The sequence below is a fragment of the Rhynchophorus ferrugineus genome, unplaced genomic scaffold (genome assembly GCF_030347505.1).
Source record: "Rhynchophorus ferrugineus isolate W39M unplaced genomic scaffold, kcgeb_rfMv2 rfM8, whole genome shotgun sequence".
Classification (NCBI taxonomy): Eukaryota; Metazoa; Arthropoda; class Insecta; order Coleoptera; family Curculionidae; genus Rhynchophorus; species Rhynchophorus ferrugineus.
Genome location: NW_027472587.1, coordinates 13,684,582 through 13,702,422, shown reverse-complemented (window position 1 = coordinate 13,702,422; position 17,841 = coordinate 13,684,582). Strand labels below are relative to the sequence as shown.

The following is a 17,841-nucleotide window of genomic DNA, read 5'->3' as shown; positions in this document are numbered from 1 at the left end:
ATTGAAAACTATATGGATATACGAAATTCAGTTATAGGCATGTTCCACGAAAAGTAATATAAATATAGTATACATTTTCCAGAAGCCCCAAGAAGTATTGTAGGTACACCCAGATACTACATAATTGATTACTTATACCGAGACCTTCAGATACCGACTGTTACTCAGGAAATGAAGAGAATAGCATGGACGCATGAGGAAAGCCTGCATTCTTATGTCAATATCGATTAATTACAACTCTTATATGGTACTAAAACGGGACATAGACTTGAAAGTGTTAAACCATTTGATCTTATATAGATTAAGATAGGGAGGATAGGTCCTCCTAGATATATACTTAAGAATAAGTTATTTTAAAGCCAAGTTGTAGTTTAATCGGAAGCTACTAGTAACAATGTAATAAAATTTTTTTTTTAAATTTGGATTTAATTGCTGATCATATTCATTTGTGCCTAAACTTACTTAAAATAATTTCTTAGTTATGTCTAGATATTATATTCTCATTTAAAAAAAAGCACGATAACAACGTACATAATTAATGGTAAGAAATAACTTTATAATATGCAGATTTATATGTCAATTTCTTTACTCGTCAATCAAGCGGTTTACAAATACCACTGGAAACGTTTGGAACATCCCAGATTACTGTACCGTGTGCCGTATAAATAGACCAAAGGTCAATAGAGTTTACGGTCTTAGGCCTGCTTCTTGTTTTAGTCGGAAGTCATTGACCCTATTCGCCATGGAAATAGATCCGACTAAAACAGGTGGATACCTTATGATATATGTGATCGAAACTGTGAAAGACGAAAATTTTCTTGCTGTAATGTTAAGAGATCTTTGTGCTTTTCTACATTACCCATTTTATTAATCTACTTCGAGAAAAGAGGAGGTATTTTCAAAATTCTGTTTTTAATCGAATTTTCATGGAATTGTACTTCCGAGGTAGTTCCATTGGAACCAAATCAGGATCTCTTGGGGGGTAAGGGGGAAAATCGAGTGAAATATTTGTGTATAATGTTATTGCTGAGCTGACATGGAAAGTTATTCAGTGTAAAAGTCAGTCAGTTTGCTTTTTAAGCACTAACCATAGCATATAAGACGACGCAGAAATATTGTAGACAACTGCTTATATAGTTTAATGGTTATAGCGTTTACCACGCAAACGGAGGTCGCGGGTTAGATTATTGTAGTTTAGTTAGAACATATGTCAAATCACCTAGGCTAGTTAGCGGTCATGGCTTCTTAATTTCAATCATTGTTTCTTTATTCCTATTTTTTCCTTATACTGTTTGCACCTTTACTTGGCCTAGATTGAACCAACTTCAAAAACTAAATAAGGAACTCACTAAAAGTAAAAAAATAATCAAATTTAAATTTTTAACACAAAAAACTATTCAATATAAAATATGTACATAATAATCGTAATAACTAAATAAAATTAAACAAAACTTTATTTAATCTATCTAGTACACACATTTTATATACTATATATACTATTTATATTATTACTATATACACACAATTTAGCTTAATACCTACCTAAACCTATTTATCTATTTACAATTTTATTTTAACTATCACTAACTTATCGTTTTGAAGTCGGTGCCGAGACGGACTATTTTTTAATTTTTAGTGAGTCCCTTATTAAGTTTTTGAAGTTGGTTCAATCTTTTTGTTAAACATTTTTAAAAGTTTATTTTTTCTGCGTGGTTAGCTTACATCGTATTAAATCGTTAAAATAATTGATAATAATATATACATTTTGGTGTCCCATTATTCGGATTTATCATACCAATATAGTACGAGTACAAAGATGTTTCATTTGTTATTTTAAATTATTTTATGTTTTAATACTTTAGAACATAGTTCCTTTAATCGTATATTTTATAAGCACAATGAACGTATTTTTGCTGTATCAAATTTAATTTAATATAATGATGAAGTTTCAGTAATGTTCTAATTAACGATGAAATATTTAAATTCCGTCCAATTTACGGAATAACCTAGTTTATATTCTATTGTTTATTTTCATATGTATCCTGATTATAATGAATGTGAGAAAAATAGTGTAAAATATCCATTAGTTTAGTTTTTACTTTATAAATAGGTCCACTAACTAGTAGAAACAATTTAGAATATGATTTACTTTTCCGTTATTACGGTAGGCGTTATACAAGATATATTGGGGTTAAAATTAATAACTTTCTTTATTGTGAAACTAATAGACTACTTTTAAAAGACGTCTTGTTCTTCTGTTATTACAAAATAATGGGGTACTGGCAAATATCCAGTATATAATGTAATTTATGATGCAATAAGAGTAAATTATGGTTCTAAAAATTGTAAGATTTATTCAGGATAGCGGTTTGCAAAATACACTACTACATCATTTACACGTATTCGAGATATATTTTGTTATTTTATACGAGAAATTGGATTTTTAAGTTTTAAATATAGTATAATATGGATGTTTTGGATTGATTTAAGTATTAAGTCATATTTTTTTTTGTTACAGGTCAGTTGAGCAGTCCTAATATCATAGTTAACATATTTTAATGGTAAGCTTCAAATTGACTATTAATTTTTAGTTTTCCTTAATTTGATCTAATTCCTTAAATGGTGGACAATGATTTTATTAATATTAGGCCAATAAAAAATGTTCCATGTTTATTTTTTGTGGTCGTATTGACCTATCTAATCCACCAAAATCAACACAATGATGACAATGATGACAATAATGCTTCCTAAATACAATATCCTATTGAGGATATTCTACATATTAAAAAATACAAGTACTTGTTGGTATAAAATATTACTAAGGTGTGTTCTTATATTAAGCCTTGTACATAATATTGGTATCAAATAAAGTTAGAGCTTTGCCAGGTTACACTTATCATACTTATGAATTTTAATTATCAGCGGTATTATTTGTCACTGGCGTAGTGTCTCGAGTATTCTTCCAAAAAAGCTATAATTCAATACATATTATGTTACGTCACTTAATTTTGCAAATTCTCGTCTTACCGCAAAGCCTCAGCATTTAGCAACAGAGTTGGCTTATCTAAAATGCTAATTACGATCCTATTAGGTCTTATGAAAGTATTTAAGCTTTTTCTGGTATAGAGCAGAGAATACCCTCGAAAATAATACTTTCTATTCGATCCATCATAACCTAGTAGATATGTTTTATATATATGTTTATAATCAAAATTCTAAGATAGGCTACAGCTACAGAAAATATTTAAACATTCTAGAAAATAGCAAGTAAGTGACAATAAAGCACTGTTCTGTTTTCGGGTAATTTCGTTGTTAAAGATAATGATAATTTCAACACCCTGGAAGTCCACTTATCAAAAATAGTGATCAGATCAGAAAAATTGACTAGTTCGATGGGTTTTCTGTTCACCAAGAGCTAAATATTGTCAATTGCTAAACACAAATAAAGTTTCAGTACAGTATCGAAGAAATTGTATACAAAAAAATCACCCCCTGTTCTGATAGAACCTTCAAATTCTGATAGAACTGCAATAAATTATATCTTGTATATCCAGAATATTAAGGTTTATGAATATATGTCAGATTCTCAATATCTTTGTGATGGTATCTGATATACTGAGTATTCCGTATTTTATTAAATATTAAGGTCAAGCAGGCCTTTTGTTTTCAAATGCATTATCTATGAACCTGTATACAGTTACATTGTTTTCTCCGGAAATTTGAGCCGACATTTATTTTTGAAACAATAAGCGCTAGCTTTTTAGAAAACCTGTCTGTCTGATGTAAAAGAGATGCAACATCAGGGATTATAGAAAGTTTTATCCTTGAAGGCTCGCGATTGTTAAATAAGAATTTAAAGCTTATATGCAGATTTAAATTTGAATGAAAAAAATTCAATTTGGTTTAATATTAAATTTAATTTATATTATTGAAAAATAGTTTACGTTTTCACTAAGTTGATATAACTGTATTATTGACGTGGTATTTCCGTGGTACGCCGTTTCTCTGTATTTTTATCGAATTTTCATGCAACTGCAATTTGTTGTTGAGAATCAACCCACTGTAATTGTTTATCAAAAAACATCTGCTAGTATTAACTCTAGTCACCTTATAAATATGTAATTTAATTTCTTCAATGGACTCAGTATCACGTTAGTGTAATACGAACGATGGCATTATTTTCTATATAACAAACTGTTGCTTTTATTCGGTCTTATATGCGGCAGAAATATATACTTCCCCAAATATATAAAGCCATTATTATACATCTCCATAGGGAAATCTACAGGAACAGCAAAGATTCTTGCATTCTTTGGCATTTTACGTCCGCAGCATTTAATAAACTGTAGATGAAAAGGAAAAATACATTCAAATTGTCATATTTCCAGTATTTGCCTTTTCCTCAGGGAGATCATTATCATGGAGGGCCTTTTAAGAAGGGCCGGCCGATGTCGATGAAGAATTAAAATTAGCTGTGCGCGTGTGAGATATTAACAAAATAAATTATTGGAAAGTAAAAATAATATTGGCAATTTGATGATTGATTATAGCAACTATACATTTTTGATTAAATAACAGAAAGCCTAGAATGGGATAAACAAAATTTTAACAACTTAATTGAAAAGTGTCCGGCCTACCATAGTAAAACAATTTTTTTGGCAAAATTAGTTTTTATATTCAACATAATTCCCTTCAAAGGTGATAAACTGATTATAGCGGCCCTCCAACTTTCCCATACCATTTTTGTTGTACGATTTGTCCTTTGCTTCAAAATAGGCCTCAGTTTAGAAAATATCTTCCCAGCGAGCATTCTTTTGAGATCTAAGAACTGGAAATAGTCGTTGGTGGCCAGATCTGGAGAATACGGTGTATGAGGAAGCAATTTGAATCCCAATTCATGGATTTTTGACACAGTGTCTTGGTGAAGCAGCTTCAGCCTCCTTTTCTTCAGATGCGGCAGTTTTTCGGCGATTTCGTCCTTCAAACGGTCCAATAATGCTACATAATAGTCGCTGCTGATGATGATTCCTTTTTCAAGGTAGTTGATGAAAATTATTTCATGCGCATCCCAAAATACAGACGCCATAATCTTGCCAGCGACTGTTGCGTTTTCCTATGCATTGCAGCGGGTTCATCGTGTGCAGTCCATTAGGATTGCTGTCGATTGGATTTCGGAGTGAAATGATGGAGCCACGTTTCATCCATTATCACACATCGATGCAAAAACTGGGGTTTATTACGCTTGATCATCTTGGAAAACTACTCGGAATCATTAACTCGTGGTTGTTTTTCGTCAAAAGTGAGCTCACGCGGCACTCACTTTGCACTCACAGAGCTTTCTCATATTAAAAAATTCGTGAATGATATGATGTATACGTTCAGTTGATATTTTTAGAGTGTCTGCCATTTCATTCAATTTCAATTTATGGTAATTGAAAATCATTTTGTGGATTTTTTTAATGTTTTCTTCGGTAACAACCACTTTTGGGTGCCCACTGCATTCACCGTCTTCGGTGCTCATTGACACGTCTAAACTTAGCATACTAATCCTTGATGGTTGATTTTCCTGAAACTCGGCATCAAGACAAGTTTTTGCTTCAACTGTGTTTTTTCCCTTCAAAAAGCAATATTTTATCACACGCTAAATTCCTTTTTAACCATTTTTTTCACAATAACAAGAGTTGCTTCACTCAAAATGCTGTAAATAACAAATTAATGATACGTCAGCTGTCAAATTTATACGCGCATCTTTAGGGTTTAGGGCTAACTAAAAAACATATGGATTTAATTCTAGTAGCGCCATCTATGTGTCAGGCCGGGGGCTTTTCAATTGACCTATTATTTGAAGCAAGAAATATCGTGGAAACTATATGGGACTAGTGGGATATATCGGAAAACGCTTCCCATAACACTATATCACTACACAAAAAGGCGACTAACCAGGAAAGGAATATTAAATTAGCTCCATCATTCACGTCAAGATTTAAGGTGTTACCCTACATCCCCTTTATTCCCCAAGCTTATTTTACACTCTCAGATTACCATCTTTGTCGCTTCTTTATCTAGCGATCTCTTAGAATATTCCTTTACTAACAATATGCCTAAATCCTATTGTGGCGACTCCTTTGAAACTCGCAGTAGATCTTTCCCTGTGTTGGACAAAGTCTCAATAATATTCGTGAATAAAGAAGTCTTATAATATTATAAGGCTTGTTCAAAATAGTAGTATAGCTTTAAAATAAATATGAATTATCATTTAATGTTTAGTTTTTTAAGCTTTTTTCTTAGTATTTTTTGATTTGTACTCAGTAATGAATTCTCTATTTGGGCAATATTGGTAAGTATAATGTGCAATGCTGAAATATTCTTTAATAGTCTTCCAGGTGTTTTATTGGACTATTTGTCCCTTTCACAACTATAGAAGTATAATTTGATTACCCTTGATTAGTTATTCATTAGCTTCATTCCTACTATTATTTTTAGGCTTAGTAATTGAAAATTTTTGTTTTGGGTTTTTGAAATTCGTAATTTGTAATAACTTGCGACAACACAAATTTGATAATTAACAGGATACTCCTGTCCACAGTCAACATAATTTGGTTTCTGTTTTTGATATTTCACAATCAAATGTAATATAACACTAAAAATATCGTAAAAACTGATAAATGTGAAAGTTTTTTTTGGAAAGAAAATCAAAACGGAACAAAATAAAAATGTTAGACCTTTCAAAAAGATTTCCACTTGATTATTCGACATCGCATAAGTTTAAGGAATAGCCGGCTTGGTCGCGCAGTGGTAAAGGCGACAAGACGGTCTTCCTACTGCTGCGATAGCCGCGGTTTCGAATCCGGCTGGGGCATTGTCGTAAATTTTTGTTTGTTATTGTTTAATATTTGCGATTGTCCTAGGCAAGAGTGTTAAATCCGACAAGGAAAATAATCCCAGTCACGCCAGTAACCAGGCTGGGTAAAACTGGATGTTTTCTGGGATGATTTCTAAAGTTGGTCACTCGCCAGTCGGTAGGCTTAATGCCCATGACCGTGGTCCGGAGCGGGCGTTAAACTGTAGGTCCGGTCCATATAAACCGCTAGTTGGTAAAAGGAGACTTAATATATAAAATGTCACTTGAAAAGTCTCCGTCCTGACACATAGATGGCGCTACTAGAATTAAATCTATATGTTTTTTAGTTAGCCCTAACCCTCAAAAGATGCGTGTATAATTTTGTCAGCTGTACGATCATTAATTTATGAATTATAGCATTTTGAGTTAAGCAACTTTTGTTAACGCAGCTTTTGAAAATGCAGTTTATCACTCTTGAAGGGAATTATATTGAGTAATAAAAAACTAATTTTGCCAAAAAAATGTGTTTCACTATGGTTGACCGGGATCTTTTCAATGGACCTGGTATATAAAGAAAAGGATTATTCCCTTTTTTATCGCCGGCACCAGAAAAACATTCTCGCCATCTTTTGCGAAAACTCAATCTCGATAATTAGGAGGATGTTCGTCTCCGCAGTTAACAGGTTTTGGTTTGCTTTTTTCTGATAATTGGCAATTAGATGTGATACGCCCGCAAGAACATTTAAAATGTCGCAAAAACTGATAATTCCAAAAGTTTTTCGGGACGATATTCAAAACAGAACAAAATAAAAGTGCGAGATCTTTCAAAAAGATTTCCACTTTATTACCCGACATCGCATAATTTTAAGGAAGTTTCCCTTTTTTTCCCGGCACTACCAGAAAAACATTCTCGCCATCCATTCGTTCCGAAACATAAAACAACTTGCGCGAAACACAAACTGCCAAACTTTTCGCATTAAGCGTCGCGGACCCGTTTTAACGTTTTAATTTTCGCCACCCTCTACCATATTTAATCGGGGTTACGGTTCGCGACCCGATCTGTCATAAGACCAAGTGCGAGGCAACGACGGACCAGGAACGTGAAGTAAAAAAACAACACGACGCGGCCATGAAACGCGCCAGCACACCCACCTCGAGCCCCTCACCCCCTCGAATCTTTCGCGCAACGCCAGACAAATCGTAAAAACGGAATGAGGTTGTCTGTTTTTTTTTTTCGGAAAGAATGGCATCGGGGTCCATTTTGTCCTTTGTCATGGAAATTTATTCCGGCGAGATTCCCTCTTTTTTTCGGTTTCGGCTAACGAATCGTTGTTGTAAGCTGATGGGCTCTCGCTACAAGGAAAACAGTTATCGCTGAATTTATTTTACGTTGCGTGTACCGTTGGTTGGGTGAAATGAGTTAAAAAAATAATATGACACTTTTATGAACCAATAACACCAGTTGGACTCGACCAGAGAGAGATGAGAACGACTCTTGGTGTTATTCGATGTTCTGAACACTGATGCTCACCTCATGCACCAAGATTGATTCTAGTTTTCGAGTTAACGCATGGAGATGGCAGAAAATGGTACCCAGCGTGCGTACTGATAGGCCAGAACTACTCATACATATTTATTCTAAATCAGCTTGACAAATTTCACAACCACGGGGGGTAGGAAGTAATTTTTTGGTTAATTTTATTTTTATAAAAGTTTGACGAGGTAATTAAGGGAAAATAAATGTATAACTCATTAGTAAAATGTTAACTTTTAGCTCGATAGTCGAACTTAGATAAATATAGTTATGGGAGCCAAACCACAAAGGCTCTTATGTCCACAGTGGTATATTATAAAGAACATTCAGGGCAAAAGGTATATAAAGAATCTGGAACCCATAGCGTAAATGAAAGAAGAAATTAGAATCATAATTAATGATACAGTCGAAATAAAATTTTTGCATCGATTGTTGATGATGATGTAGATTGATGTGGATGTGTACGTATGTACAAAATTATAAGAGTTGATGAAGTTGACATTTTAAATTATTTGTACAAGTATGTGCTACTACTAACCGGTAATGCAAAAGTCCCGCTTTTCTTTTACCATTTTGATTGCCATCTTGGTTATGTGACATTTAGCTCAGTTTCGTTTCAACCATTTTGTTGTGTAGACGAACAAATTTTATTATGGATAAATATACGCCACAAGAGCGATTGTCACAAAAATAGTGACAATATTTATTGAAAATAATCGTTCCATTATTGCCACTCAGAGAAAATTGCGACAAAAATATCCTAATCATCGTGTGCCTCACAAAATCACAATTTATTGGTTACATTGAATTTTCAACAGTACTGTATGACAGCAGACAGGTCTCGTTCTGGAAAACAATGGACGTCTTGTAACGCTGAAAATATGACTATGATGTGCGATAGCAGAGTCTCCAGAAACATCAATTCGGAGACGTGGATCCCAGTTAAGCAATTATGCAAGCAATTTAAAAGGAATTTTGAAAACTGATTTGAAAATGTTACTGTACAAAATTCAGTTAGTTTAAAGATTGCTATCGAGAGATCCTGATCAATGAATTGAGTACAGTAATGAAATCCTAAGGCTTTTTTTGGTGAAATTGAAGATTTTTTGTATCAATTGATAATGAGCGATGAAGCCCATTTTCTTCTCAGTGGCCACGTCAATAAACAGAACAGTCGGTTTTGGGGAACACAGAATCCTCATTTAATTCATAGAACATAATTGCATCCATTAAAAATAGCTGTATGGTGTGGTACTCATGCTGGAAATATTATTATTCTCTATTTTTTTGAGAATGACCAAGGTGTTGCAGTTATTGTTACTGCTGAACGATACCAAGACATGATTCGAAATTTTCTTGTATCTGAAATGGAAGAGCGATCATTACGAAGGACTAGAAGACATGTAGTTTCAGCATGATGGGGCCACAGCACACACAGCTCTTTTAACAATTTAATTATTGAATGATGTTTTCCCACGAAGACTAATTTTGCGAAGTTGCGGTTTAGCATCGTCAGCCAGATCTCCGGATTTAACAGCAGCGGACTTTTTCTTATGGGGTTTTTTAAAATAGAAAGTTTATATGAATAAGCCCCAAACGATTCAACATCTTAAAGACAATATTCGTCACGAAATTGAAAAAAAGACCAAATAAACTTTTTATGAAAACCAAACTTACTTATCTTTTTTTGGAGCAAGTTTATAGGCAATCAAAATGGTATTTTTGTGTGACTTTTGACCCACGTTTTACTTACAATGTTACAATGTTCACTGATGCAGTAATTTAAACTTATTAATAGTTTGGTGATTATTAAAACTTAACGGAATTTAGATTTAATTAAATGCCATTTGAAAAGAATTAGTGAGTATCAGGTCTTGAGAAAGTTTGCATGTATTTAAAATAAATACATTTGTTACTATAATTAATATTATATATCAATATATATTTCTGATAATCTATTGAAAATATTGTAAAAACAGGTTTATGTAATATCGACATTCTACAACAGGGCGATCACTAGGTTCTTTTAAAACGTCCCTCCTCTCTCTCAAACGCCTTAAATCAACAAAGTTCTCGACTGTGGAAGAAAAACCCCTGTCCATTTACGTTGAAGCGAGTAAAATTGTTGTTCTGAATATATAAATTTGGCCTTTTCGGACAGAGTTTTGGGCATGTTCCATTTCGCCGACACGGAGACTGTCTACCATTCACGGCCCCCTATTAAATTATTCAGAACTAAAAACTCCATTAAAGCGAAAATTTCTCCGAGACGACGTTCGAGGAAAAGAACGACGACGTCGCAGAGACGGGTGGCCTCAAAAACACGAACTCCTCTCCCATCCCGTCCCACCTTGGGGGAAGAAATCGCACTAGCAGAATAAACTTTCCGTCTTTCTTTGTTTCTTTCGCGTTCTGCATTCCGTCAGGATACGTTAATCCTCAGTCACCTCCGGTTTCGGCGCATGCGCACTATCCTGCATAGAATAAGCTATAGAAAGAAATAACGAATATTGTCTTCCTTTTCTAATAGCCGTACTTTCCTTTCGAGTTGATCAAGTCAAAACAACAAAAAAATCTAAGATATTCAAATTTTGTGTTACATTAATTATTCTATAATAATAATAATTAAATTGTTGTGTTATTCTTGGTGGTTTAACATACATTCCTTTTAAAATATGGAAGAACAAGTGTAAGTGCAGAATGTAAGGTTATATTTTTAAAAGTTATAAAACCCAAACAGTATCATTTTATTTATATCATTTTTAACGTCATCGAAAAATCGTCGTCTTGTTATGTTGGAAGTAGTCAAGTCATTATTTGAGGTTTGTCCATCAAGAATAATAGCAAAAATTGTAGTAACTGGTAATAATTAGATATTTATGTTAAGGATAATATATATTAATATTAATATATTAGAGAGCATAGGTTAGGTAGCTGACCCTAGGGCCTGAAGTATTCCTTATTTTCTATCATTGTTTATTCCTGTTTTTCCCCGTGAGGACTGCACCTTTACTTGGCCTACCCATTGTAATAGTTAATAAAATAATGCGCGATCTATCGAGTAAATATCTCTTAATAAAATAACTGGGTAATTTATTGAGTAATTATCTAACACTAAAAAAAGAAAAATAAAATATTGTTTACAAAAAAATTGAACCGACTTTTACCGACAAATAATAAATAAGGAACTCACTAAAAATTTAGTTAGTTTCTTTCATCTAATTTTTTTACAAGAACTTTAAATTAGTGTAGTTCGTAGTGTAGTGTAGTTCGTAGTAATGGTTTTCAATAGGTCATGGATGTGTTTTATTACTCCTACCTTATAGACTGTTATTGGTGGTGGTTTGGGAACAACTTTTTCAGGGCTTGGTTGTATATTCTCTTCAATATCTTCCGACAGGTTGCTAAAGCTGTTTTTTGTCTCTATTGGTTTCTGTAACCAATAGTCACTGATCCGTATTTGTTGCCTCTCGATTTCTTCTTCTGGGCATCTCAATCGTTTATTGTTAATGACTGTAGTCCATTCTGTTTGTGGGGTTTGCGTTATTGCTGATTCTTCTAGTCTTATATCATAGTGTAAATTTGTAAATAGATAAAATACGCGTAGTAGATAGTTTAAATAAGGTTTTTGTTTATTTTTATTTAGTTATTCCAACAATTATTATGTACATATTTATTTTCAAACGTTTTTTTTTGTATTAAAAATTTAGGTTTGACTTTTTTTTAATCTTTACTGAGTTCCTTATTTATTTTTTGAAGTCGGTTAAATTTTTCTGTTAAAAATATATTATAAAATGGGCGATTGTACATATATTGTAGGTAGAGAAGGAGAGAGCGCAATATAGCCGCATGTGCGCATGAGCCAATGGCAACGTTGCCTTCCGTTTATCGTAGTATGCCTCCTCGTCGTCCCACCAAATAAATTTAATACATTAAAAGTAATGGATGGCGGTCGGTGGCACGAGAAGGCGCAGGCGGGGGAACGAACGATCCGAAGAAAAGAACGAAATCTGCAATACAAATCCGTGTGTGAGTTCGCGCCGATATAACGACGAAGCCATCTGGTCGGTACCTCCATAAATTTGTAAAATCCATGACCCAAACATCGAGAGGAATATGTGGAAAGACCAGTTGTTCGATAGGACGGGGTAGTTTTTTTATCGCGCGGAAATCGTTGTTAATATTTGAAAGGAATTTCACCAATAGATTGGTAATAACTTTTTCCCTGATTTTCATTATTTATTGCATTGTTACTAGTCGTTGCCGATTAACCTACAATTTGTTTTTATAATAAATTAAATATAGGTACATCTAGAAGGACCTGTTTTAGTCTGTGTTGTAATAATGTGTATGCATCAACACTATTATTTTTTTATTAAATACACCTATAGTGAGCTCCAATGTTGCCGCATTTAACTTCCCCATTTTTCACATTTTGTATAATTTTAGCTTAAATATATAACAAAATTTTAATACAACTAAAATAATAAAATAAAATGGTTATAAAATATAATTTATTTCAACATTATGGCATATCTAATGCATATATTATCGAAGGACTTTTTTATATTTCTCCTTTTTACTAACGAGGGTTTATCTGGACTGAATCTACATTTTGAACGTGGGCTCCGAACCGCGGTGAGCGGTAGCGTGACTGGGATCATTTTCCTTGTCGGATTTTGCACTATTGCCTAGGACAATCATAAATATTAAACAATCACAAACATAAATTTACGACCATGCCCCAGCAGGATTCTAAGCTCCGACTATCAGAACAGTTGGAGGACCACAGTCGTTATCCACCAAATGAATAATTGTACATCTAAGTAAAGCATTTTATTTTCCCAGAGAACACATTTTCGTTTTACGTTTAGTTCTTTCTTCCTTCTTTGCTGTGTTTTCTGGTCAAATCATTCTAATATCAATGTATTTCTCCATTCTCTCTAATGACTTTATCATATCTGTAAAACAAATACTCACTGCCACATTCTGCGTCAATATTCAAGTCAATAACTAATCAGTTAATGTCCAATTCAACACTAGATCACAGTTCCACCATTTGCCAAATTCTTTTTATGTGTGTCTGATTGAGTCTGATGTGTGAGTTCCTCAACAATGGTGGTGGAAACAATCCTTTCCACATATCCAAACAGTTCTTACCTGTATTTCTTGAACGGTATATCTACTGTGGTAATTCATTTCCACATCCCATAGCAATTCGATTTGATTGAGTATGTAGTGATAGGGAGGAAGACGTTATACTCTGTGGATACATTATACAGCCATCTGATCTACTGTGATCATTTTCAGGCATATTTCTACAAAAGTAAATTACATAAAACACAACTAAATATTTCATTTATATTTACCAAGTGACAATTTGAAATACTTCACTCTTTAAGATGATATCTTCAAAAGCTAATTTATGCTTCGCAAGCCAATCCTTAATTACAGTCTGGTTCTAGCATGAAAAACTTTATTTTAGCTGTCAGAGAATAAAACGTATAATACAGTGAAATATAACCTACAAGACTAGGCACATAAACTGAGTAGTGCTGTCAACATGCAATAAGATATATTGTATTGCAGGGTGTTCATATTATTTTGTCTATAACTTGATGACTCCTATCAATTATACAAGTTCGTGCGGTTTGGTTTGATTCAGTATTCTAATCTTCTCCTGTCCTGACTCCGTGAGTCCTGATCTACTGATCTGGCATTGTTCAATTTTAAGACGAAATTCTGTATAACCTTAAAGATTCATTTGATTTCGAGGTCGTCGTTCTTCCTTGGTTAGATGGCGATAAGCATTGGCAATTATTCGAAGAACCTCGTTGGAGTAAAAGCGAACCTAAGTTGACTTTATTTACCAACGGAACTGTCTTAATTTATTCTTTGACTTCTCATGAATCGAGCTGAAAAACCTGTAATTTCAACAACTTATCATCCATTGAAGATATTGTTTACTAAATACTGTAGAAATTTATCATATTGTCAAAGAGACATCTCAAATTAAATTAAATTTTTTTATTTAGTTTCAATATATTTCAAGTAATCTTTCTACGATCCGAAAAATAATTTTATTCGGACCAAAACTTTAAACAAAAATAAACATAAATTCTGTTTCACCAGCAAACTTTAATACCGGCCTTAGTTTTGAATATTTTTCCATGTCTTTATTTATTTTGTTACATCGGGAATAGCGATTCGCCGCGAAACAAACATATGAAATATTTACAGAGCAAAAATAAACATGCCTCATTGATAATGAGCCGGTTCTAAGGCAGTAAATTAACAATTACAATAGTTTTCACGTATCGCTCTACTGCATGCGTTTATTTCACTAAGATCTCTATTCCAAACAATATTTCTTTAATGACGCGAATTGCACCTCGTAAAAATTAAATTTAAGGGTTTTTTTCGAATCAAAAACGAACGTAATTTGTTTGTTGATCAAAAGAAAAATCAACGTAAACATGTTTTAAATATCAGAGCGGTAATCTAAATCATTAACTATAATATTGGTTTTTTATTTAAAATGTTATAACAGCCTATAATTACATCACGTTCTTTGAACTTCGCCATAAGATGTAAATATACGTTTTATAGATATTTGGTATCAGCTAAAAATACGGTGACTCTTTTCAACGCTACACGTGGAAAATGAAAAAATAACAAAACGGAAGAGTGTTTTTATGTCATCAACCTGAATATCCTAAAGAAATATTAAAATATATTGGTATATAAATATTTTTATACTTTAGAGTCTCCTTTTTATCAACGAGGGTTTATCTGGACTGAACCTACTGTATAACGTGGGCTCTGTATCACGGTTCTCGGTATTAAGCCCGTCGACTGGCGAATGGCCAACTTGGAGGTCATCCCAGAAGACATCCGGTCCAGGGTTTTCCAAACTTTTTAAAATTCTTTCTAAATAATCAGTTTTCTCAAGGTTTTCAAAATAGATGTTGTGTTTCTGTGGTGACGTTTTCATTCATAATAGTTCAATTCTAGAGAATAGAGAATCCGAAAGACATGCGGGCAAGGGTTTTGAGTTTGCAATATTGCCAGTTGATCAAAATTATACGTATATTTGAAGTATATCACAAATTAACCTAAAATCTCACTTGAAACTCATTTTCAAATTTAACTTACAAGTTTACTGTCTATTACTTTAAACCATTTAACCATTTATAAACACATTTCATTCTAAAAGTATAAATTTTAAGTCCACATCTAAGGTAACAAATATAATTTATTTATCTATATATAAAAAATTACACAATAATATATCTTGCAAGTACTAAAAAATACCGTCATTGTTTCCTCAACTAATCTCTTCAATACGAAAAAAAGAAACAGCATGAAAATCCCTCTCTCATTTCATTGCATAAAAACAGTGAATGCGATCGAAATAGATATAGATTAAGCTTGTATGTATAATATAAACATATAAAATCATGGCTGTATTCTTTAAACATTTTATATTATCCTTCATTTATTACGATTAACACAAAATCTTTATTTAAAGTAGCGTATGTACTCAGAAATTAAGATTGTGGCTTATTTAACATACCTCCTTTATATTTTTATCAAAATAGGTACCTCAACCTTAAATTTTTTCAAGGGAGCCAAAAATAAATGTTTTTTGTTCAATTTTAATGCTGTGGATTGACTATATGATCAACGAGCTGTGATTCTGATGAGATATACTCACACAAAGAGCATCGATATTCGCAGGGTTAACCATTCCTAAAATATGAAGAATTAGGTATATAATTGAGACTAATTTGCAAAATTAAAATATAAATTGAATGGATACGCTCCTGGAAGGAATATCTGTTCAGGTTAAGTGTTATAATAGCTTTTTTGATAATATTTACAAATCGGTGATTAATCCAATACTACCTACCATTTATAATCAAAATATGAACAGTACAAGAACAAATAAACCGTAAACAATTTTTCACTTTACAAAACGGAGATCCTACCAAAAGGACTGCTGTAGTACGTTGGAATCAACCTCTCGATTGCTTGTAAATGACAACGTCGCAGAATCAAGCGGAAACTACCGAAGTGTACCGAATACACTTCATTGGATTCTTCAGAACCAGCCACTATTTTTCATTCGACCCAAATCTCTTACCACCCAGGCTTTTTTTTAGGTCACAGGTGCCTATATCTGGTGAATATGGGTAGTAGTTGATAGTCCAATTTATAATTTTGACTACAACGGTGACTACACATTAGCGGTTAGCTTTTTCAAATCCATATATCCATGTCAATTTTAATATACCCGCTATGTTGACCTGCGTACAGTCTAGCAATCTTACTTTCTCCGATCGTCCATTATTATTGCATGTATTTTATCGACATATCTTGGTATTCTTATCATCATAGAACACACGTCACCGTTAGATCTGGGAACAGATCTCAAGCTAAAGTTAAACTTCAAACAATAAACAATAGGTGGAGTATTATACTAAAATGATTATATTATAAAATAAGTGTAGGTAGTTTAGTAGATCAATCCAGCTGTTCTCCTACTGCATAGAATAGACATAGTTTGATTGCGTTATCTCCTGTATGAAGTTGAAGCCAACTTTTGTTCGTCTAAACCACCTGAGGGTTTATTTACTACAGGCGGAAATTAAAAAATAGAATTTCAATGCAGTAACCTGGTAGTCACAACAGTAACCAGGCTCTTACCCAATTATTGTATGAAGTCTTCTATAATCCTTAAATTAATCATCAATTAAACAATAACTCAATTAATGGTCCACTTCAGATAAATGAAACCATGGTTGGTAAGAAGGAAAAACAAAACTCATTTTGTAGTTAAGCTCAATTCAAGTATATTCAAACCTAGAAATATATAGGATACACTTGAATTGAAATGATTATCCTTCAATAAAGCTAGACTCGGCCGGAGGTTGATACAGTGGTCAAGGCGAGTCTTCGTACTGTTGCGATAGTTGCGGGTTCGAATCCTGCTGGTATATGGATGTTTGTGATTGTAATTGTTTAGGGTAAATATGATGTGGCTCGGTGAATGGAGGTAAATCGAAATGAAACAGTGGTGTTTACATAATGTGACCGTTATTTATTGACAATATAAAAAATGAGAAAATACAAATAATAAAACGGATGGCAGCGGAGTTACCTGAAGGCGAGGCTTGGGCAGTCGATGGTGGCACGTCTTAACCAAACGAGGGTTGAGCACTGAATGACCGAAATACCCTTCAGTAATATCCCAGATAAACGTCTCGGGGTTGCCGCCAGCTATTCGGTGTCGGGTTCCAATTGGCACCCCGCCCGTGTTCAACATCTGGGATTATATTTCTGGGTATTTTGTAGACCGTTATTCCACGATGTAAAATTCGACATGCCTCAATTCGCTACAATTGTAAATGTCTTTATAAACAACAAGTGGAAAATCCGACAAGGAATAAACATATAAGCAACC

The 17,841-nt window shown here is 33.3% G+C and overlaps 1 protein-coding gene across 2 annotated transcripts in view; it reads left to right on the top strand.

Moving 5' to 3' along the window:
- LOC143200833 (uncharacterized) overlaps positions 1 to 17,841 on the top strand; it is a 623,832-nt gene that overhangs the window by 95,263 nt on the left and 510,728 nt on the right. The window contains exon 2 of one of the 2 annotated variants that reach the window (XM_076411560.1): positions 2,519 to 2,561. The exons of the other annotated variant lie outside the window; for it this stretch is intronic. Coding sequence (XP_076267675.1) covers positions 2,559 to 2,561 — 3 coding nt within the window. The 5' untranslated portion in view covers positions 2,519 to 2,558. The remainder of the gene's footprint in view (positions 1 to 2,518; positions 2,562 to 17,841) is intronic. 2 annotated transcript variants of the gene reach the window in all.